At 50.3% G+C, this 23,920-nt stretch overlaps 1 protein-coding gene across 23 annotated transcripts in view; it reads left to right on the forward strand.

Moving 5' to 3' along the window:
* Window positions 1-23,920, forward strand: part of PPFIBP2 (PPFIA binding protein 2) — a 168,469-nt gene that overhangs the window by 13,010 nt on the left and 131,539 nt on the right. For 22 of the 23 annotated variants that reach the window (XR_009504637.1, XR_009504638.1, XR_009504639.1 and 19 more), the window contains exon 2: window positions 19,583-19,679. Coding sequence is in view for 12 of the 23 variants with exons in the window: in XM_059931025.1 (XP_059787008.1) it covers window positions 19,583-19,679 (97 nt within the window). In the remaining 11 variants the exon portion in view is untranslated. Of the gene's footprint in view, window positions 1-19,579; window positions 19,680-23,920 lie in introns of all 23 variants that reach the window. The other variant, XM_059931030.1, reaches the window with a different exon arrangement.

The following is a 23,920-nucleotide window of genomic DNA, read 5'->3' on the forward strand; positions in this document are numbered from 1 at the left end:
ATGTGTCAGTTTCCTAGGGCTGCCATAACAAAAATACCACAGACTAGATGGATTAAGCAAGAGAAATTTATCTTCTCACGATTCTGGAGGCTAGAAGTCCAAGATCAAGGATTCGGCAAGGTTGGTTTCTTCGGAGGCCCCTCTCTTTGACTGTGGACGGTCATCTCCCCCCTGTGTCTTCACGAGGTCTTCCCTCTGTACCTGTCTGTGTCTTTATAAGGATACCAGTCATATTGGATTAGGGCTCACCCTAATGATGTCATTTTTAACTTAATTACGTCTTTAAAGATCTTATTTCTAAATATAGGCACATTCTGAGGTACTGGGGGTTAGGACTTCAACATCTGAATTTGGGAGAGGGGGATACAATTCAGCCCATAACAGGATGTTTCCAAAAGCCTCAGTGAACAAGGCTTGGTGTCATGATGAGGGATGGAGAGGCATTCACTGCTGGTCCTGCCAAGGGAACCAGGAGAGGCAGGTAGACTCAGCCCAGCCAGTGGAGGAAGTTTGATTGGCTTTGTCCAAAGGCTCAGCCCAGAAAGCCCTATTCCCTGTAGTCTGGGCTCTCTGGCAGCAGTGGGTTCTGCCTGGTGTCTTCACCTGGCTTCCATGTGGCCCTCAGCCCTCCAGTGAAGACAGAGCTGCTAATCTTCCACTAATACCCTCCAGCCAGGCCTGCAGAGGGAGCCCCCTTTTCCTCTGACAGAGGCAGGAGCTGGGCTGTTGCCCATGCACACAGCCCATCTTTAAGGAAATTCTTTGGTCTCCTAATAATTTAAACTTTTTTTTTTTTTTTTTTTTTTTTTTAGTGCAGAAGGAAAGCTATTGCATTGACTCAAAATTAAACTGTTTAACACTTGTTGAAATGAAGGTTCAAAATACAGAATAAATGTTGATTAATTCAGTTAGTATTTACCAGGGGCCTGCCACAGTGCTGGGGCCTGCGCTCCTCCCCAGGCAGCTTGGGAGGCTCGTAGGAGGTAGCTGCAGGCTAAAGTTATGCCTGAGGCCCCCGAACACTCTAGATGATAGAGAAAACTTGCCAATTCAGATCTGGTTTTTTTTCCTTGTTGCTTAGCATTCTAAAATAATAGAATGAGGAGAAATGCCTGGTTTTATCATCCATTAGGGGAAGTTACATCTTCTCCCATTGATGCTTTGGGAATATAATTGCATTCATCAGTTAGCTCGTGCCGGGCCCAAGCACGGTCAAGTTCCCCTTATGGCAGAGCTGCCTTCACCTCTGAGTATAAGACCACAAAGAGAGGGGGCCTCAGGTATGGAGAAAGTAAGAAAGTGGATACTGGTTGCCGTTCTCTGAGGATGGACAAGTGAATAGCACATCCTCCTTGCTCTCAAGCATCTTAATTTGGAAGGGGAGACAGACGTATTGAGGAATCATATAAACAGAGCTGGAAAGGAGATGATAAACGTGAGTGCAAGTGTGGCAGGAGCAGAGTGGAGGCGACCAGCACCTTCGGGCCCTGGGGGTAGCGGTGTCAGGAAAGGCTTCCTTGGGTTGGTGCATTTGGATAAGTTCTTAGAATGGGTGAGGTTTGAAAGTATAGATGGAGAAAAGCATCCCAAACAGAGAAAACAGGAAAAGTTTTCTGTATTTAGAGAGTAGGAAGTGGCTTGACCTAGAGCACGGTGAGAAGTGCAACTGGGAAGTGAATCTTTTTGGAGGACTTGGATGGCTGAGCTACAGAATGCAACTTCGTTCCCGAAACAGTGAGGAACCACGGAGGGTTTGAGAGCAGAGGAGTAATGTCAGGAGCTTCATGAAACATACCCTGCCTTCTCTGGGAAAGAAGGGTTGAAGAAGAGTCAGCTAGAAGTAGGAAGTCTAGGAGAGGCAGCTTTGGAAATCCAGGTGAGAGATGGTGAGGGTCTGGACGGTGGTGGGATGAGAGTTTGGTCAGACACTAGGACCTTCAGGGATCCGAATGGCACTGCAGAAAGAGCAACGTCTAAGTCGTCAGGAACTTAGGTTCAAATCTCAGTTCTGGTGGTCCTCAGCAAGGGAAGGTAGAATCTGGTATTGCCCTCTGCAAAAGCCCAGATCCCTAAGTGGTGGATTAAAAAAAAAAAAAACTTCTGTTGTTAAAAAGAAATTCAAACATACAAAAAAGTAGAAGGAATAGTTTAATGAATCTCCTTATCCATCACCCAGCTTCAACAATAACCCCTCGCTGGTTCTGTTTTTTTAGGAGGTGGTTTTTTGTTTTTTGGGTTTTTTTAAATTAATTAATTAATTTATTTATTTTTGGCTGTGTTGGGTCTTCGTTTCTGTGCGAGGGCTTTCTCTAGTTGCGGCAAGCGGGGGCCACTCACTGTCGCGGCCTCTCTTGTTGTGGGGCACAGGCTCCAGACGCGCAGGCTCAGTAGTTGTGGCTCACAGGCTTAGTTGCTCCGCGGCATGTGGGATCTTCCCAGACCAGGGCTCGAACCCACGTCCCCTGCATTGGCAGGCAGATTCTCAACCACGGCGCCACAAGGGAAGTCCCCTAGGAGGTGGTTTTTGAGATGAAGCTTGGGAAGTATTCTAGCTGAGGTTGCATTGGAAGCATTTCTCTGAATCTGTCTACCATCAGGTCGAGGTGGTAAAATGACTTGATGTCCATTTGTTCCTCCCTGGGGCTAAATTTGTGTGCACATGCGTGCCTGTTCTCTGCTGTGACAGAGACAGTGAGGGTAGCTGACTTTGAAGGGTGTGTTCTGGGGCTGAGGAAACACACTGCCAGAGGCTCCTGTCAGTGGGGTAGGGTTCTGTCTGCCACGGGGGCAGGTGGGTGTGGATAGGGGAGAGGATAGAGGTGAGGATGGCGTGGGGGGCCAGTCTGCTGGATCAGACACCCTCATCATCCATTCATCGGAGGCTGCTTGTGGCCTGGGGTCTGACCCATGCTGACCAGACTGACAAGGCTGGGCTATAAACCAGACACCAATGGACTCATTTGCTTTGGCAGGTGACATCCAGTGGCTACAACAAATGCCTGCCCTTCCCAACTGCCTTCCTGGCATGACCCTACCTGGGAAAGTGCGTCACAGGGTCATCTGCAGGCGGCTGGGGAGCCAGACTCCCAGACAGAGAGCACCATGTGGATGGTGGGGTGGGGGGGTCACCCCAGGCTGCTCTGGGGCATCCTTGTTAGTGGTCACTACTCATCCCCCCGGAGACGTAGTATCAGTCACCAGGGTGCCACACAGACCAACTCTGACCAGTCATCCTTCACAGAGGGTGACCCAGGTAGGCAGGGCGGGGGGGTGTGTGGTAAGTGTACCACTTAAATGCCCTCTGAGTTTGGCATCAACTGAAAAATAAGACCAGGAGTCAGACAAGTGGAGACCAAGATATCAGCTCCAGGGCTAATAAAGGTGTTTAGAGAATGTGGCTAATAGGAGTCCCAGTGGATCCCTTTGCTGGGTCCACAGACCCACCTCTGTCTGGGACCCAGCTGGCTGCAGGCTTCCTCACGGGGCAGGCCTCTTCCCTCTGGCGAGGCGGCCCTGGAAACAGAGGGAAGGATGGGGCTGGGCCACTCAGCTCAGTTCCCTCTCTCATTCCCACCAATCACATGCTCAGCTTCCCCCCACAGCCACACCGTGAGGAGGTCCAGGAAAGAGAGACCGCCAGTGTCCTCCCCATGGCTATCCCCGTGGCAACACGAAACAGAAACTAAATGAAGTCTTGAGCATGTGTTGTGGGTCTCAGCAGAAGTTCTCTTGCACAGGTAGGGGTGGGAATGCTGTCACAGAGGAAGGAGAATCATCTGGGCCTTGAAAAATTAGTTCTGATGGCCAGAGACTGGAGAAGGGACCTTCAGCTTGAGGGGACAGCATGGAAAGGGCACGGCAAAATGAGAATGCTCTCCTGTGGCTGGAGTGTCAGGAACTCAGAAGGATGTGGTTGGAAGGGACCAGGCTTGGTGAGGTAGTGCAGCCGAGTGGTTAAGAACGTGACCTTGGAGTCAGACTGCCTGGGTTCAAATCCCACCTCTGCTGCTCACTGGATGTGTGGTTTGACCAGCTTAACCTCTCGAAGCTTCAGTTTCCTTGTCTGTAAAATGTGGACAGTAATGGTTATGACTGTTGAGATATGAGATACGTGTAAATGCTTAGCTCAAAGCAGAGTGAGTGCTTAATAAATGACAGCCGTTATTATTACTGTCATATGTCCAGGGTAATTTGTGATTAGCCTTGGATGCCAGACTCCTGAGTTTGGACTGCTGTGGGAGAGGCCGGGTACTGTTCAGGTGAGAGGAGGCCCTCCAATACCTAGTTCTGGACACCTGAACCCAGGCTGGGCCAGCTGGAGTGAGAAGGTTGAGATGGAGACGCACGCCCCCGCACAGAGTGATGCACAGGGATGTGGCCGCTGTTTGAAGGAGAGGGAGGGGGCGGGGAAGAGTCCCAGCGCAGTGCAGGGTGCACAGTTCCAGGAGGCGAGGAGCTTCCAAGCGAGGGCAGGACCATGCTGAGAGTTTCTGATCATGCTGAATCTCAGGGGCTGCTAAGACGTAGCCAGAAAGCTGATGAGTATTTGGGTGTTTGGGTCTGGAGCTTACAGGAGCAATCTAGTGTTATGAGTCATAAACATGGAAATGAAGTATGGATTATCCAGGGAGAGACTGTAGAAGGAAACCAGAATCAGCCCCAGGGCAGTGAGTGGAGCTGAGATATAGGACATTCAGTGAAGGAAGGACCCAGAGAGCACTTCGTCCCAAATGCCAGAAGAGGAGAGTCTCTGGGGTTTGCCAAGGAAAGCGATCCCAGCTGACACTGACTGATTGCTGGTCTCATGTTACCTTCACAGCCTCTCTTGAGGAAGTACTTTTATTATTCTCATCTTATGGATGAGGGAGCAGAGGCACTGAGGGTGAGCGTCCTGCCTTAGGACATGTGCACGGCGGGTGAGAGTCTGAAGCAGGGATTCTGACCCAGGCAGTCCGGTTCTCCAGCTTGTGCTTTAACCTCACCCTGCACATGCCGCCTCTCAAGGAAACAACTGAAGTAGCTCGATGGATGAGAGAGCACATCAGGCACGTAAGTGGAAATCTCATGGAGGTGGATGTCGGAGAGAATGGGAGGTGAGCCCTTTGGCAGTGAAGCAGAGGAAGAGCATGAAGTGGTAGCTGGGGGATGCGGGCCAGAGGACGTGTTCTAAGGTAGCAGAGGCTCTGATGTCCGTGGGGGCTGAGAGGAAGGAGCAGAAGAGGGGGAGATGTGGATTCAGCCTAGAGAGGGAGTAATGGAGAGGTTCGGCCTCAGTGATGATAGGTTAGGGGATCAAAGGGCGGAGGGGGGGTTTGAGGTGGAGAGAAAGGGAACTGAGGGATTCCGTTTCTCATCAAAGAAAGATGCACGGCCGTTTGCCGAGGAGTCTGAGAGGAAGGAAGTACAAGGCTACAGATCCGGGTGCACGAGTGTCTGATGGAGCTGTATGCATTGCTCAGCGTCCGCGAGCGCGGAAGGCAGAAGAAACACTGCTCCCCAGCTGACTCTGCCTCTCTGGTCCTGACTTGCCCTGCCCCTCCCTGGGTCGGGGAGGCAGAGTGAGCTGCGGAGCAGGTTCGGTGTGGAGCAGGTTCGGTGCGAGCTGGGGAAGTGTCAGGAGAGAGGTAGGCGGAGTTTCAGGGGATGGTCCTGCCTGCTGACTGCTGACGGGGCCTGGAGTAGAAAGACCTCCATCTTCACTGTCCAGAATGTTGGGGTGGTGAAAGGGGATACTGAGTCAGAGGAGTGGGGGAGGGTGTTGGAGAGCTCCTGAGGTGGGGAGGGGGAGGGAACAGGCTGCCATAGCCTGACTGTACTTGGGGAGGGGGCACCCAGAGAGCCCTGCAGGTTCCTCTGAGAAGGATCCTTCCCTCAGGTCCTTGCCTGCTTCTGCACTATTGCTCGAGAAGAATGGGCAGCTCCCTTCTGTGGTTCCCCTTGCCTAACGGATAAAGGCCGAGCTCTAGAGGGTGAAATGCTGTGAGAGGACCTTCCCGAGCTGGTCCCGGCCTCATTTGCTGCCGCTCTTCCCCTGCTGTTCTCTGGCCACACAGAGCTACATGCATACCCCACCCTTCCCCATACCTTGGGGTACGCTCTTTCCTCCTCTTGCAATGCATTTGCATTAGTGCCTGCTGCCCACGTGGAGAAATCTCACTTCCTCTGTGAAGCCTTCTAGGATTGCCCACACTGCACTGGTCTCTCGTTCCTCCTGCTGCTGCTGTGCCCTGAGCCTGCCGAGCTTCCCTCTCCTGGGAGCACACCTCCTGGTTTGTTGCTGCCCTGTGTGTGTGTCTTTCTCCCTGGGAATCCCCAGGGCCTCCATGGTGCCAGGCACCCGAGAGCTTCCCCTTGGATGTTCAGCAACTTGAACAAATGGATGACAAGGTGAACCTCGTTGTCCATAAGATGCTCAGGAAATGGTTGATTTTTGAAACTCAGCCTGTCTTTGAAACTAACTTCCATGTGATGTTTTCCAAGTTACTTGCCTGTTGAGCTAGTCACGTCGGAGAACTGACATTGGCAGTTAATTGCCATCCGAACTTAATTTTAGAGAGGATGGGAATTTCAGGGAAATGATGTTTTTCTTCTCACAAAAGAATACCATGGCTGCTTTAAAATTAGACCATTAATTTATGAATTTCTGAAGTCTACGTTGGCAAAAGCCAAAGTTTGTTGGCTTTGGCTCACGGATCCCAGATAGAGGCCCAATTCTACATGCAACCTTCACAGTCTAATCGACATGGATGAGAGATGAAAGATTTTTGGTCCTTGGTAGGTAAATAACATAGTCTTAAATTCATTTTTTTTCCCCCTCATAGCATCTACCACAGGGTTCCACAGATGATAGAGGGGCAAATAGTATTTGTTAAATAGATAAACCAATCTAAAAAAAATAATATATTGATTTTTGTAGGTTATGCATCTTTATGAGAATTGTTCTCCGTTCTGTGTATCTTTTTTCAGATAAGATACTGTCTTGTTAACAGAGTTGAAGCGGGGCAGCGGGCAGAGTCCCCATGAAGATACGCAGGGCAGCAATTAGCAGAGAGTCTCATGGCCCCAGGTGTTTGAGCTCTTTTGGTTTGGACATGGAAACCAGCTTCGTTGTCTCCCAGCTCTTTACTGCATCGAGCAGATCTGCGGGACAGGGCAGTGTGGCAGGGAGAGTAGGCGGAGACTTAGTTGACAGACAGGCGGGACTCTGGGAACACTTCAGAGGCTGTGGGACCTCGGCACTGTCTTAATATCTTTGTGTCTCAGCTGCCTCTTTTGTACATGGGGCTGATAATTGTACTATATCCCTCACAGGGCACTGTGTCACCAGGAAGATTAAATGAGATAATGAAGGCAAAGGCTTCTTACAGGGGCTGCCGCGTCTGTCCACCCTCTGTGAACTTGCAGGCAGGCGGCTTTCACAGACAGGTGGAGACTGCGTGGGCCTGGAGGGAGCTGCTGTCATTCGATGGACTGTGGCCGGCCAGCTGTGGGGCTGGGGCAGGCCACCAGATCTCAGCTAGATCTTCCAGCGGGCGAGGTGTTTGTCGTCCGGCCTGGTCCTTCACATCCCAGCCTCAAAGGGGACTCTCTCGTTTCTGTTTGCTCCTCAGACCAACTCGTTCTGAGACTCTCAGAAGGAAGGAAAAGAACCTCCCATCCCAGGTTCTCTGGGCGCCTACAGGGAGTCCCACCACAGTGAAGACACGGATGTACTTGTCTTCAGCACAGTTTTGAGGGACAAACTGGTGGGAGGCCTGGTGCTGCTGTGCCCCCGGACGCTGCCTGGCTTCCCATCTCACTCTTCCCAAAGGCACAGGTCCCTGCCTGGAGCCGCTCCCCCCCATCCCTCTCCTTGTTGGAGCCCCTGTATCCTTTGTCTTCTGAGATCGGCCCAAACTATTCCTTGGCAGGCAGGTCTATTTTAAGGCCCATGGCCTTGGTCACTGAGATTGTTGTGACCTCTTTACCACAGTGATAAATCCTTGAATTGGGGAAAAAGACCAGCTTGGGGACAGAATGTCAAGAGCAGAAAATGGGAGGCGAGCACAGTCAGGAAGGTGAAGCAGATGTTTAAAAATCTTAAGCAAGGGCATTGAGAGAAACTCGACATTAGCTCTCCTGGTTCCTTCAGCCTAGAGGGTCAGCTGTGCTGTCTGGGTGTGGGTGTGACGACCTCGCACTCTCTCACACCGGTTTCCCGGCCAGAGCCCGTGTTCCTCCTTGTGGGCTGGGCTCGAGGTGTCTCATGCTCATGTCTTTGGGGTGGTGTTTCTCTGAAGAAGCCTGCCGTTTCAAGGAAGAAGAGGATGCCACTCCTGTGTCTGGGGGAACAGCTAGGGCAGGAGGGGTCCAGCTCACGGCGCCTAGAGGCGAGGTTCAGCACCTCCTGCTCACTGAATGCTTTACAGAACAATGTTCAGCTTTGGGACTGAGTCCCCTATTACGTGTTGGTGGAAGAGCTGTGTGGGATCATGGAGCCCTGTTTAAAGGACTGTGGTTTGGTGAGAAGGGTGAGTGCCTTTTGGGTAAGTGCTTAAATGGAAGCATCTGGGTTCAGGCGTGCCAGAGAAGGCTGCTGCAGGAGCGGTGACGTGTGACAGGAGCTGGGCTGGGCTTTAAATGGAAGGGCCAGAAAGCCAAAGGACTCCTTCCTGTGGGTTCGGCAGAGCTGGGCTCCAGCACAAGTACTCTTAGGGATCTTTTGGAACTCGCCCAACAGGGAGTGGCTGGGAATGCCCAGTGCACGCAGCTCACTAATCTGGTACAGCAGGAAAAAGACACTAAGCAAGAAATATTGCATTTGTCCCCTGTCGCCAGCCGGCACCGCCAGCCTGCACCTAGGCTTAGGGCCCTTCAGTGATTCTGACTTATCTTGACACCCACTGGGCTCAGCTTAACTGGCTCACTAATCAGAACAGCTTGATCTGGGATGTTTAGGTGGGAATGAGAAGCCTTATTTGTGAAAAACATTTCTGAAGCCAAAAGCTTTAAACGAATGCTTGTTATTAGGAGTTACTGATACCACGATTAGACGGGGACAAGTTAAGTGTGCTTGTTCACCTTAAGTAGCATCCTTTTATTTTCTCCTGTGCAGTTTTTCTTAGGCTATTTAAGCTTCTATTCATTGACAAAAGAAATCGTCTCCACCTCTTCACTTTTATTAGACTCAGATATTCATGAAAGGCGGTCGCCAGCTCTGACAGCTGCTTTCTCAGCAACCTGGTCCCTCTGCTCTGCTCTGGCTCCCCTTCGTAGTGACAGGGTCTCTCTGTGTCTGGCTCCTCTGTCCTGATGGGAAGTTAGTGCCCGTGGCCTTGTCCTTCGGTCCTGATACATTGTTGGTGTCTGTAGGCCCTGCCGTGGCCCTGAGGCCAGGTGTGCTGCTTTTCTGTACTGTCAGGCCCGTCCCCGTGGGATCAAAGACCTCAGGGCTGGACAGGACCTCAGTCAGGCCTCGGGGTCCGTGCAGACTTGCAGACTTGCCGACTTGCCTGCCACCCCTAGGAGCCTCTCAGCTTCCAGTTAAGACCAGTGGCCTTTATTTCTTCCATTTTCTCCCTTCTGGAATGGGAATGTCTATCCTGTCCCTGTCCTGATGTACTTTGGAAGCAGATAACTTGTTTCACTGGTCCACAGACGGAGAGGAATTTTGCCCCTGGTCAGCCTCCAGCTGTCTCCCCCATCCAACAAAAGTGAGCTGACGCCTTGCTCTGTGCCAGGTCCTGGGCGCAGCTCTGGGCTCGGAGACGCGGCCCTGCCCACGAGGAACTACCACTCAGATAAAGGATCCCACATTTGTAGTGGCCCGTGCTCTAGAGAGTTCTGTGAGGGAGTCTGTCATGAGCGTGGAGAAGGGGACCGAGTCCGGGCAGTCACTTCTATCTGGGGGAAGGAGAGGATCCCTGGAATCATGATGTTGGAATTGGGCCTTGAAAGAGGAGAGGGAATGGAGCAGGTGGGATGGGGGTCGTGGCCTAAAACATTGCATCCTAAGGGAGCCTTAGAGTAAAAGTAGTGCGGTAAAAATAACTTGGCTGTTGTGTCTAATGGTTGGTGCTCAGGGCGGGGCCAGGTATGGAATTAGAACTGCCGTGGTTGTGAACTTGCACCCAGTTACGTGCAAAGGACTTCCACATGCATTATCTCATGGAATGTCCACAACCGCACAACATGTATATTTTCACCCGCATTTTATAACTAGGGAAATGAAGCTCAGTGATGTTAAGGAACTTGTCCAAGGGTATAGCCCGTGATGGGAAGAACATGGGTCCAAACGGAAGCCTGGCTACAGAGCGCATGCTCTTGACTGTCTGTCTCTTGACTGTCTCTCAGGTCCTTAACTTCCTCTCTGGTGGTTTCCGGGGTGATAGGAAGCAGGTGAAAACTTGTACAAGCACTGGGGTGCTATGGCTAGGTTTGTGAAATAGACCCATGCTCCCGGCAGCAGTGCAGAGGATGGGGGTGAGGAGGTGGGGGTGAGGCTGCAGGCAGGAAAAGCAGCCAGGAAGCCATTGCAGCCGTTCCGATGGGAGATGATGTGGCCTGAAGCTGGGCAGGTGAAGATGAGGGGACAGATCTGAGAGGGGGTGAGGAAGGAGACTTTACTGGACATGGTGACCAACTGGATGTGGGTGAGAGAAGGGAAGGCCAGGGATGACCCCCAGGTTTCTGGCTTGGCAACTGGTGGCGTCACTGAGTTGGGATGGGGAGCAGTTTGGGGAAGACCATGTACCGGGGCCCACTGAATGTGAGGGCATGGAGAGGGAGGGGGTGTCGGGTTGTAGGAAGGGGGATGGGCCACCTGCCGCTACTCCTCCTCCAAGCCCCCACTATCTCCCAGGCTTTAGTTTCCCACTGTTTTATTTTATCAGTAATTAAAAGTTTCTTTGGGGCTTACAGAAGGGGGGATGCTCTCAGGGGCCCAGACCCATGGAAGGCTTGCAGAGAAGATGGCTATGCACAGCTGCTCTCATCCTTTTCCTGCAAGGTCAAAGAGATGGGGAGATCACATTTAGGTGAGCAGGGTCAAGCATGGTGTTAGGCTGCATCCTGCAGGCCTACAAGGCCTGTGCTTGCCCAGCTTCAAGACCAAAGAAATAGCCCAGAGTCAACAGCAGAGACATCGGTGGTTTAATGGATGGGGGAGCTCACATGTCTGAAGCCAGGTCCTGGAGCAACACCCCACCATGTGCAGCAGACGGCGGGCAGGACGTGGTGGCAGGCTTCGATCCTTGGGGAAGGGGAGATTGCCAGTTATGGGGGAAATTGACATCAGATGGGCTCATCAGTTACCAGGGAAACCAGTAGAGGGACACGCCCCTCACCACCCCTTTGGCAAGCTGTCATTAGCTGGGGCCTGGGGCAAGTATGTAGGAAGGTCAGTCATGTGCATAAGATGTGGGTAAAGCAGGCACTGGTTGGGCAGGGGATGTACAGAGAACAAGAGAACAGCCATCTTGAGTGGCCTGACCATACACATGGTTTTCTGGAAGAATTGGCTCGAAGAGAAGGTGGGAAGTTAGCAGGGAAAGCCTCGGGCATGGGCATAAAAGCAGGAAAGCCACTGGTTCAGGCAATTAACACCTAGAATCTGTCCCCTGATAATAAGACATTTGGTTGGCATGGGGCAGAGGTTTGCCAAGGGATATGATGAGAGTTAGAGTTGCAGCTGAGAAGGTTGAGTCGGCGTGGTAAGAAGCATAATTCTGCCCCTGCTGGTGGTGAGCCCCCGAGACTCAGGACCAAGCAGAAGAGTGCCTGATTGGGAGCTGCGTTTGCATTCCGTCAGTGGTTCAACTTCGGTCAGCCTCAGAATCACCTGGCACTCTTCTCCTTAGATGAGCCTGGGCCTCTTGCTCTATTGGCTCTCCAGGTGATTCTGACAAACTCCAAGACTCGAGGAGCACTCAGTAGGTGAGCCCATCGTGCAGGTGAGTGAAGAGGCTGCCTGAGGCGGGGCAACCAGTCAGGCTCTTGCAGTCGAGGGGGAGGTAGGTAAGGCAGGGGCAGGTAAGGCTGTGAAGCAGGTGAGATCACCTCCAGCAAGCCTTTGGAGAGAAGATGGCCTCTGGTCTGACTCGGTAGCACTCGGCACCCCTGATTTTGTCCTCTACCCTGAACCCTTCATTTGGTTTCTAGGGCACCCCTGTCTCAGTTCTCCTGGCTGTTCCTCCTCAGCCTCTTTCGTTGGTTCTCCTCCTCCCTGACTGCACGTTGGAGTGTTTCAAAGAGTCCTGGGGCCTCTTTTTTTTTTTTTTTTTGGTCTTACACTACTTAACTTACTTCATGCAGTTGTTTTAAATACCACCTTTATGCAAACGGCTCCCAGATTATCTCCAGCCCAGATTTCTCTCTGAATATCAGACTTGAATTTCCAAATACCTACTCAGCATATCTCTCTAGGTGTCCCCGGGCATCTTAAACTGAATATTTCCAAAACCAACCTCCTGATTTTATCCATCCCTCCCTTCCCCACCCCACCACCCCTCGACTGTTGCTCCTGCAGTTCTCCCCGCTCTCCCAGGGGCTCAGGGCAAAAGCCTTGTAATCATGTTTCACCCGTCTCTCTCATGCCCACGCCCAATCTATCAGTAGAGCTTACTGGCTTTGCCCTCAACATATACTGAGGATTAGAACATCTACCACAATCATTGTGGTCCAAGCTGCCTTTACCTCTTGCCTGGTTTTCTTGTGTTCACTGCTGCACCGCCCCACCTTCCCCACCCCCAGTCCAAGCAGCAGCCAAAATGATCCTTTTAAAAGGTAAGTTAGACCCTCCTGTGCTCAAAACCCTCCACTGGGTTCCTGTCTCAGAAGAAATTTGGAAGGGAGGAAGAACAGTGCCCATCCTCAGGCACGTTGCTTAATCTGTTTGCTCGTCTGTAAAGGCGGAGAATAATTCCTAAGTGGCATGAGGGGATTAAGTGAGATAATGTTGGATAAACTCTTAGCAGGTAGCTAACAGACACCTGCCCGATAATACGGTAGCTGGGAGGAGAAAGGAGCGCACGTTAATCAAATCTCGACTCTGTGCCAGGCACACCACACATTTTATCTCTTTTAATCTTTTTGATTGTTTTTATTTTTATCACTACTATATATCTGCACAATTTAAAGCCTCAAATAATTGTATATGATTTGTTAAAGTAGTCGTCTCCCCATCTACTCACCCCCATTGCTCTTCCTCAGGTGCAGCCACTTCAAACTCTTTTAGTATTTTTATCCATAGGACTGGGAAAATGCTTGTTCTGCTACTTTATTACTTTTTTTCAGTTGTCATTATCTAGTGACTTCTGAGTTCCCACCCTAGAAGATGAGGAACCAGCTCACTCTCCAATCTTGTTCCCACCACTCACGAGGACTTTTCCATCTCCCTATCCTGCCAGTGCAATTTCTGTTAAATCCACACGTTTGTGGTGCTTTATCGTAAGGACTAAGATTATTTTTACTTTTTGGTTTCCTCAGAGTTCTTTTGTCATTTGCTTGGTTTGCTATTTTCTTATCGTGGAATTAAATTCTTCACCAACTGTATAAATCTCTTAAGATGTTCAGAGGCATCAGGTGTTCTGTTAATTTCATATTACTAAAGAAATCTCTCCCAGAGCCTTTGGAAGCCCTCCAACATGGACCAACTGCCCTTTTCTGCTTGCTGCATAGCTGTCGCCCCAGTATCACCCTTAGGTCTCTTGTCACATTCTCCATGTCCTTGTGGGTTTATGTCTTTCAAAATAAATTCCTCGGGGCTTCCCTGGTGGCGCAGTGGTTGAGAATCTGCCTGCCAATGCAGAGGACACGGGTTCGAGCCCTGGTCTGGGAAGATCCCACATGCCGTGGAGCAACTAGGCCCGTGAGCCACAATTGCTGAGCCTGCGCGTCTGGAGCCTGTGCTCCACAACAAGACAGGCCGCGATAGTGAGAGGCCCGCGCACCGCGATGAAGAGTGGCCCCCACTTGCCGCAACTAGAGAAAGCCCTCGCACAGAAACGAAGACCCAACACAGCCATAAATAAATAAATTAATTAATTAAATTAAATTTTAAAAAAATACAAGGTGCTATAGAAGCACTTTTAAAAAAAATTAAAAATAAAAAAAAAATAAATTCCTCTACTCTTGTTTCAGTGAGTAGCTAAAGTAGATGTTTGACTTCAATCTCCTGTATTTATCTGAGCTCTATCTCTTGTTTACTTTTGCCCATAATGAGGTTGGTTTTATACTGATTTTACAGATGAGACAGTTGAGTCTCAGGGAGATTAAGTAATCTCTTTAAAGACCCACAGCCATTATGCAGCAGAGCCCAGGTTTTAACTCAAGACAGTCTGGCTGTAAACCCCATGTTCTTACTTGTCCTTTAAAAAGAAAGTTAATATTGGTCGATATGGGATGTGATTGAGAATGTAGGCACTGCCATCAATTTTCTTTGTATGTCTTCCTCATCTTTATCATTGTTTTTTTAATGCTGAAAATGGCTTCTTGCTCTACTATCCCAAAGAGGTAAGTTTCCTATATCCTTCTAAGAGGCCGTCTCCTCAGCTTAGGCATAAAAACAGGTATTCCTGTAAATAACCATGTGAAGAACGAGCCCCTGTGGTTTATGGGTGACCAGTAAATTGTGGGGAAAAGTCTTCGGTTTGTTGTGATGTGGTGATACTTCTTTACCACCTGTTGACCATTTGGGGCCAGGAGAGGTCTGAGATGAGTCTGAGTTTGGTGGTGGTGGGTTCTTGGCTGAGGGCTCCTTCCCCAGGTCTTGCTTTCTACGCAGGGATGCGGGCACCCGTCTGGCTGCAGCTGTGAGGAGTTGGGGTGCAGCCCCGGCAGGAGACCCTGGAGGGTACCAGGGACTCTAGATCTGTTCCTGATTCCCTCCTGCATCCAGGACAGTCCGAGCCTGCCCAGAACACTTGCATCCCTAACCACTTTTAGTGAGAGAAAAGCGGGTTATAAAATGGAATGGAAGCTTGCATTTCAGCATGGGTGGGACAAGTTAAGATTTACTTGCCCAAGACTTACTTATCTTAGCCATTCCTGCCTCCTGATTCTCCGTTGCTGAGCATGGGGGTAGTTAATACCGTATCTAAGTTACTGCCTTAGAGTCCACCAGGTGATGGGTGGCTAATTGTGGCTCACTTTCTAAACTGCACCTAACCATGCCTCCTATTCAAGTTCAAAGTGCCAAACCAGCCTCTGTATGGCGCAGATCATGTGACTCTGACACCTCTCACAGACACTGTCCTTCTAAAACGTGGCTGTTCCTTCCTCACTGGCTGGTCTCACAGCTGCAGAGTTGTTTCCTCCCTGGCTGGTAGCAAAGAGGAGGGTCAAGCCCTGTATTAGGGGGGCCCAGGGTCAGGCACCATCACAGGTGGGCAGATGACAGCTTCTAGAGAGGCCTGCGGGGGAGGGGAGGGATGCATGAGGAATGGACCACACCTTTTCTTTCCTTAAACAACATTCCCTACCTTATCTTTGCAGCTCGGGGTGAGCCAGTTTCTTGGTATGAGAAGGCTACCTGCTCGTCAGGGTCAAATGCAGGGCTGTGTTAATGGTCCCAAGTGTCCACAGGGAATGAAAACCGCTTTCGGCCAAGACAACAACTGTCACTGAACTGAGCATGTTGAGAGCACCGCGTCCTCCCCTGCCTGCTCCTCTCCTTCCTGGGCTGGTGGGGCGCCCCTCCTTCGAGTCCCCAGGGCCCACTCTCAGCTCCTCCGCTGTCCAGCCTGGGTGGCTGCCGCAGCTCCCCTCTCACGGGTGAAGAACTTGCTTTCACCTCCATTCCCCACCACCTGCTTAGAGGCTGCCCTGCCTTCCACGCGCCCCTTTGCAGTTTGCCCTGGATCCTGCTCTCTTCCCCAGCCCTTGGGTTACTGCCTCTTCCAGATGTGCCCTCCAGCCTCTTCACCTGACTTCTCTGCGGGGGACCTCCTCGCACGCGGCTTCTGGTGCTTTGTGCACTTAAGCCTCACATGCCTGATGAACCTAGGCTCCCAAGGGAGGTGCTGTGTCTCTGTGGGGATGAACAGATACACTGAGGGCAGCCGGATGACACGTTTGCCTCTGGGACCCCCAGTTCCTTGAAAGCAGGGATAGATTGTCCCGGGGTGCATTACTGATGGGGAGCTCTAACCTTGTGAGGGAAGGAAATGGCTGTAGCTGCCAGAATGGGAATGGTTGGTGAATGGAATCGTGGCTTCCCTATGCCAGAGTGTCCGTGTTCACAGACAGGCCTGGAGGCCCAGCTCCTATGGCATATTTGGCCTTTCAGCGGTCCCCCTTGTACCCCACACCACTGACCCCTCATAGCCACACCACTGACCCCTCATAGCTGCTCTGCATCAGAGGCTGGCAGAGCCCGTTCTTCCTGCATCCTGCCATCATCTCAGACCCAGAACTGAGCTCATCAGCCACCCAAAGCAGGTTCTGCCTCCCGAGCGCTCCCGATCTTACTGGCCCAGATCCTGGGCCGTAAAGATGATACACCTTTGACTCATGTTTCACTTCTCGCCAGCTCCCACGGATCCACCCAACTTGCTGTCTGCCAAGTACAAACTCATCCTTGGGCAGAGGGCCCATGGGTCATCTTTTATGGCCCTTCTGTTGCAGGGGGTCCTAGCTGGGCCCTCTGGGCTCATCACCTTCTGACTGCCCTCTTACCTTTCACCCAGGTACTAAGGCCCCCCAATGGAGCCAGTCTGCTGAAATATGAGATCTTTCTTTTTAAAAATATCTATCAAGTTTACATCTGAGGCCACTTGAGTTGCCAAGCACGGGCGTCCAGATCCCTGAAGCCGTGGGTGTAATTCCCAAGCTCCTCTCGTTAATTGCCCTTACCACGCTTAAGTGAATTCCGTGGAGGGTTTTGACTCATGGTGAGCAGCTGGATGTTCCTGTATAATTTCGTCAACCATTCTGACACTTGCCAACTACATCCTGTCTTTACATGTTTTCCTGCCTTTCGTGCACTGCCCCCTCTGCCTGGAATCGCCCTCATCTACTGAGAAAGTTCCTACCCATCCTTTAAGGCCCAGGGAAACTGCGTACCCGCCTCTATCAGCATACCTCACGCTGTGTCATAATTATTTGTTCATACTTCTGTCTTCTCCACTAGACTGCATGGTCCATGGGAGCAGGGATTAGGCCTGATTTATCAATATTCCCTCCAGTGCCCAGCACGACAGGGTTCAGGCCGTGTTGGCCACATGGATCCATCTTTTATTCACAAGTATTTACTCATAAACTCCCTTGTGCCGGACACTCTGCTACGCACTGGGCACATTGGGGTGAGCAAGGCAGACAGGGTCCTCCTGCTTTCATGGAGAGGGTTAGCAAGGCCAGTTAGCAGGGAAGTGTAGATGGACGAGATTCTTTGGAACCGCCGTGCTGTCAAGGGGCTGCTTTAGATGCAGGCGTGCAAGGAAGGCGTCTCTGAGAAGAGACTTCAGAGCGGAGGCCTGAAGGCTGAGGACTGATCAGCTGTCCAGAGAGCTGGGGAAGTGAGCTCAGGACAGAGGGACAGCAGGTGCGCACTTGCAGAGGAGGAAAGGGGGCTTGGAGTCCTGGGGGAGTGGACAGGGCCGGAGGCTGCCGAAGCATGGGGATCGAGGGCGAGGGCCGTGTGGGGTTGGCCTGGCCGGATCCTGCCGAGCTGCTTCCGTTAGGTCACAGTATGGACTTTGGATCTTTTTTGCTGGGAGCGGTTGGGAAGTCCTCAGAGGGTAGGACATGTTTCAGACTTTTAATACCCCATATGGCCGAGCAGATGTGAATGTGCTGAATCTTGCCCCGCTTCTGCTACCTCCCCTTTTCCTGCTGCCTCTTCTCCACCCACACCCCCCTCCCCGGCTTGCTTCTATTCAGACCCTGAGATCTGCACCCGCACTTGCTCCGTAGCTGTCTGGGCCGCTCCTTTTTGCAGCCCTGCCTGGTTCCTGCCACAGCCCTGAGGTGCCAGTGAGGTTCCACCCCCTCTGAAGCCCCTCTTCTCACTCCCCTGAGCTGATAGCGGATGGTTCTTGCACTGCTGAGGCTCAGTGCCCATTTCTGACCAGTTCTTGGCCTTTGCACCTGTGAGTCACGGCCCTCCCCTTCCACACGTATAGTTGCTTATCTTTCTTTGCCGTGCTTATCTCCTCCAAAGGACCAGCCTCTTGGACTTATTTGGGTTCTCCCTCCCTGAACCTACCCCATTTTAGTTTAAAGTCCCTCATCCGGTGAGCTATCCTGGCACAAATACATCCTCACTTTTAAAAAAGAAAAAAAAAAAGGCTGAAGTTTATTGAGCCCTTACTACATGCAAGACATGCATTTTCAATGAAATGTTAATTACTCATTTAACCATGACATCAACCCTGTGAGTTAGGTGCTGTCATCATCCCTATTTTACAGATGAGGATACTGAGGGTCAGAGATCACACAGTAGATGGCAGAGCTGGCTTTGCACCCAGGGTATTTAGCTGTTCCTGCCTGGTGCCGTCCAGTGCGGTTCTTTGTGGTCCTGACGTTCTTATCCACACCATCTCCAAAGCCACTTTTCCAGTGGTTGCTCACTTTCCTCTCTTCACTCCAAAGGTCTAACTTCATGGGGAAAATGAGCAGCAGAACCCCCCGTTCCCTGACCTGTGCCACCCTTGGGTCCAGGAGCCCTGCCTCTGTCCTCCGTAGCACTTAGGCCTATTGGGCACACCTGCCTCCAGTTCACAGACGTGAGCTAAGTCTCTTCTCAGGATTACAAATGCTGTCGTGTAAGTCTCTCCCTGCCACCCAGGAAGGGGGTGGGAAGCAAGAAAAATGAGAAGGGGCTGTAAGAAGACACTTGAGCTTAAAGACCTTTCTAAGAGGCAGAGCTGTCTGGAGATGGAACCAATTGCCACCTCTACCATTAGAAGGGAGACTCAGCATTAGGGGAGTGGCTAGACTGTGTATTTTTGGAGAAATTCTCCAGCCCTGAGAAGATGGGATTATGTACCTTGAATGGTGCTGGGTGGAGTAGAACTAAAATGGTAAGAGACAGTGTTTCTGGTTCCAGGGACGGTACTCTCCCCACAGCAGCGCACCTGCAGCCTTCCTAGATGGGGCCCATTGGCCCACTTGAGAAGTGAAAGTGGCAGTTGAGTCCTCTCAGCCTGGGTCACACCTGCCCAAGGAGAGCATTGCAGGTGTGAGACAAATACAGATATAAGACTGCCAATGCCTGCTGCGACCCACGGCTACAGGGCACATCCCGCCTTTCCCCAACCCTAGGGGAGCCTTGAGCCTTCCCCAGGGGTGGCTGGAGCTTCTGGAGCCGTGACTGTAATGATGGTAGGAGTGGCAATCGCTGTCTCGCTGCTGCAGGTCACTCTGGAGAGCCCTAGTGGCTTTTCATGACACAAGCACATGGCATCAGGTGCTGAAGATTCATGGATTAAGAACACTCGTGCCTGGAGGGCGAAGCCATGGAGATGGCAGAAACCACGCGTGGGCTACCAAGATTCCTCTGAGAGTGCGGTTGTGATGGTGGAATCGAGAGGGCTTGGCGGTCTTGGATACGTAATGTGGAACTCTCTGTAATTTTTCCTTTGTTCTGTATTTGAATTTTCAGTAGGAGAAGGAGGAGACTAAACAGGGGGAAGGACTCATGGCTTCTGATGCGAGTCACGTGCTGGAAGCTGCCCTGGAGCAGATGGACGGGATCATTGCAGGTACGGTCAGGGGTCCTGGCGACCCACAGCTCATCCTCCGCACTGAGAAACCGTTTCCTCTCATTGGACTTTTCTTTTGGGTGCAGAGAGAAGGCCCCTGTCGGATTTCTTTTATTTTACTGTGTGTGTCGTCTCTTTTTTAACAGTGCAAACTTGGACTCTTTGCTATCTGGTGTGAGTCTAGGGCTCTGTTGAGAGTACAGATGCGCTATCTATCTATTAGCATGTGTTTAACTGTATCGCAGTTTGGATCCTGGCTGCAACAGGTGCAGTGAGATTGATTTTATTGTAAAGTTTTCAGAGCACATCATGGCTTATTACAGTCAAGCTGAAACTTGCAATCTCACTGACTTTGCCCCCAGCACTGGTGTCAGCTCCCTTTCCCGGCTGGTCTCCAGTATGTTTGAGAGTCAGGAAGCAGTTCTGTATTGATTCACCTAATCACCTGAAGAATGTTCTATATGTTTTTTATCCATTGTAACTGTTTGGCTTCACGTTTGCCTTAGCCAGTTAGGATTATTCTCTAGAAGAGATCCAGCAAAACTGGTTAATTGGAAAGGACTGCCAGTGGGCTGTTTGGGCTGATTAACTCCTTGATGGGGGCAACTGAAGCCCATATTGGTTAGAATAAGCCTGTCATTGTTGGAAATCTTTCCCCGCAGGCCCCAGGCCTTCTTTCTGTCCTTACCTGATACAGGTCACTGGCCTTATTTGTTGACTGGGCGTGTTTCTTTGGGACTTTGCTCCTCGTTGCATGGAGCTAGGGCTGCGGGAAGAAGGTTTGGGCTGAGTGTGGCTAGAGCCCAGGGCATGCACAGAGCACCAGGCATTGCCCAATTGCCTTTCCTTCCGTCCTGCAGATACACCTGACACACTGAGGGCTCTGGGTGTTTGCACCTGGGACAGAGGACGTGTTCTAGCTGTCATCTGTCAGGCTCTTAATTTCTCAGTGGACAGAAGGGTCCTTGGGAGGCTGTGACTAACATCCCACTTTTCAGAGGCTCCAGAGATTGGGATGTCCTGCTCTAGATCAGGGTCCCTGAAGCCCTACTGAGAGGAAATAGCCAAGAGCATGGGTTTCCTAGCAGTCCTTTCAGAGAGTCGCATCTGGAAGCTTCCAGGGCCTCCTGTGCATTGAGAGCAGAGCCACAGGGTCAGACTCTCAGACCATCTCAGGCTGTCAGCACTGCTGAGCCCCCAGCCAAGGGGCAAGGAAGAGACTCTGAGAGCCCCTGGAGTGAGCAGAGCTCTTGGATGGCTAGGACGGATAAATGGGACACCGCCTAAAGAAGGCAGCCTTGTGTGAGGTCAATTCCTCCTCCTGCCTCCTAATTTCCCCACACAGGCATTCCTGAAATGACAAAGTCTCTGGCAAAATCCCCTCTGTCTGTGGGAGAGGACTACATGTCTGGATCCTTGGGGCCTTGCCTTGGTTGGGGCTCTGCAGTGGGTGTGGAGGGCGGGCCCTGGTGTGGGTCGTGTGGAACCCGGGACACCCATCCTTCTTCCCTTCCAGTACTACATGCTCCCTCCTTCTCCCATTTCCTTAGGCCTCCACCCTGGCAGGCTTCTTCTGGAAGGGTTCCCCAGACTTCTCTGGAACAGACATGAGAGTTTTGCAGAGGGGTGGTCTAAGATGTTCCAAGGCATTCTTTGTGGGTTAGTCGGGGGAGCATCTGTAGCCAGACTGCTTGGTTCAAATCCTAGCTCTGCATCAAATTACCTGCATGAACCATGCCTCCGTCTCCTTATATTAAAATAGGAATAATAATAGAACCCACCTAAGAAGCTTGCTGTGCTTATACGTGTAAGGTGCTTAAAACAAAGCTTGGCATATAGTAAGCACTATAAAATATTAGCTCTTGATAAATTAATGAGGGGCAAAAAATCTTTACCATGCTGAGTCTTCTCTGGGGATACAGTGGAGTTCTCATTTATTCAGGCCCTTATTTCACCCATTTGTGTTTTGTAGTTTTCATTGTCTAACTAAGGCTTGTGCATGCCTCCTAGACTTGCCTGGGGTCTTCAAGATTAATGCATGGTCTCTGAGTAGTCTCTGCTCTGCTCTTGCCCCCTTGTAGCCTGTCTTCCACAGAGCAGCAGAATAATCAAATCACATCACTCTCCCCACAACTCTTCAGTGGCTTCCCATCTCAGGATAAAAATCTGAAGTCCCTGTCATAACGAGCAACACTGTATATGATTTGGCCTTTGGCTGCCTTTGTGGCTGCACCTCCTACACCTTCCATCTGGCTTGTCTCACTTCAGCACTGGCTGTCTCAGGGCCTTTGTGCTTGCTGTCCCCTCTGCTGGAATGTTCTCCTCCAAGTCCACTCAGGTCAGATCTGTACTGAAATATCACCATGTCTGAGGCCTTCCCTGACACTCTCTAATATGGCATCTCCACATCAGCCCCGTCCTTTTTTCCTTTTTTTATTTCTTTATAGCACATATCACCATCTGACCCATTACGTTCATATTCGTCTCTTTTTTTATTATCTGCCTCCTGCATCAGAATGTAAGCTCTATGATGACAGAGGCTTCGTTGCTGCATCTTCAGTGCAACACAGAATAGGGGTTTAATAGATATTTGTCACGTGTATTTTATTTACTTTTGTGAATAAGCTCCCTTTTTCGTTGATTAGGAGGCAGTTATTGCTTTCTGTGCCTATACTTTATCTGGCTGCATGCTGAACTTCGTTGATTATTTTCTCTACTTGTACCTTGGTTTGGCTGATTCTTTTGGAATAATAAATCACTAATTTTCCTGAAGAGTCGGTGGTTGGTACCTCCTGTGAGCCATCCCTTATGTAGTAATTGGCTCACACAGACATTTGACAGGAGCTGTTTGACAGATAATTCAACACTGAGGTTATTAGCAAGTGTCTGGAGGGCATATGTTCTATGCCATTTGCAATGAAAAGAATGATAATTATTGAATGCTTTTGTGTGGAATACTTTTCCTCAAGATTATTAAAACCATCCTCATTTTCAAGTTGGCTGGGCCAAATTGGGCCAAAGAGCTTAGGGATTTTTGTGATTAATTAATGTAGACTGCAGAGTTAGATAGACTGTGGGGATTTGAATCCCAGCTCAGCCACTTACTACTAGCTGTGGAATCTTTGGGCAAATCGCTTAATCCCTCTGAGCCTCAGTTTCCTCATATATAAAACAGTGGCAACAACAGTACCCATCTCATATTATTGGGAGGATTAAATTAAGGCAAAGAAGGCACTTAGAACAATGCCTGGCACTTAGCAAGTGCTCAACTGGTCTAGGTTACTCTTGGTTTTGTTGATATTAGTACTGATATTATTTTTGCCGCCCAAGCTGTAGTGCTGGTAAATGACAGAACTAAGATTTGGGTCCAGGGCCATCTGAACCTCTTCTGGGCTCCATTCATTTCCGGGTTGGTTTTATGGCGAAGTGTAGCCAAGCCCTGGGGTTCTGTGGGGCCATCTACAGGAGAAGAGAGTTAACTGGGAGGAGGGGCCAGTCCTGTTCTTGCCCATCCCCACACCCACCCCCACCCCCGCCCCCGCCCCGTCTCTTGGCCACAATGGCTTACTCTCTTCTCTTACACATTCGACTTCAAAGTGAGGGCTCCTTTGCTTAAGGGTGGAGCAGCTGAAAGAAAGTTTGAAGATTGTGGCACCAAATCATGATACACAGATCCTGCAGAAGTGACGTTTTTGTGTTAACATTAAAATCGTCCTTTTTAAATTTCTGTTCTCTCATTCATTTGAAGGCGAAGGATGTCAAGTAGCACCACCAACACTTTCAACACTCAGTTGCTTTTGCATCTGTTAAAGTACTCAAACAAGTGCCCAAGGACTGTATTCTCTCACTTTATGGAAACACAATTACACTTATTTCAGTGGAAGAAATTTTTATGGGCTTCCTGCATGCCCAAAATAGCAAGCACTTATGCAGAAACAACAGGGATTCCTACTAAAATAGACACAATTCCTTGAATAATGATTATTAATAATCATAACATAACACTATATAACAAGGACTTTCCCTTTATTAAGTACTCTATAGTATGATAGGCTACTCTTCACTTTCCAAAACTCTTTCCAAAAGAGTTTCCAAAAGAGTATACTCAGGGCATGTGATACCGCTGTTGATGTAATTAAGCCTTTAATGCAAAACAGGTGCCCCCTTCCTCCAATGAATGTAAACAGTGCAAATAGTGCAAGAGGTTATCACTCGTAGAAGCAACCAGGCCAAGAACACTT

The sequence above is a fragment of the Balaenoptera ricei genome, chromosome 8 (genome assembly GCF_028023285.1).
Source record: "Balaenoptera ricei isolate mBalRic1 chromosome 8, mBalRic1.hap2, whole genome shotgun sequence".
NCBI lineage: Eukaryota > Metazoa > Chordata > Mammalia > Artiodactyla > Balaenopteridae > Balaenoptera > Balaenoptera ricei.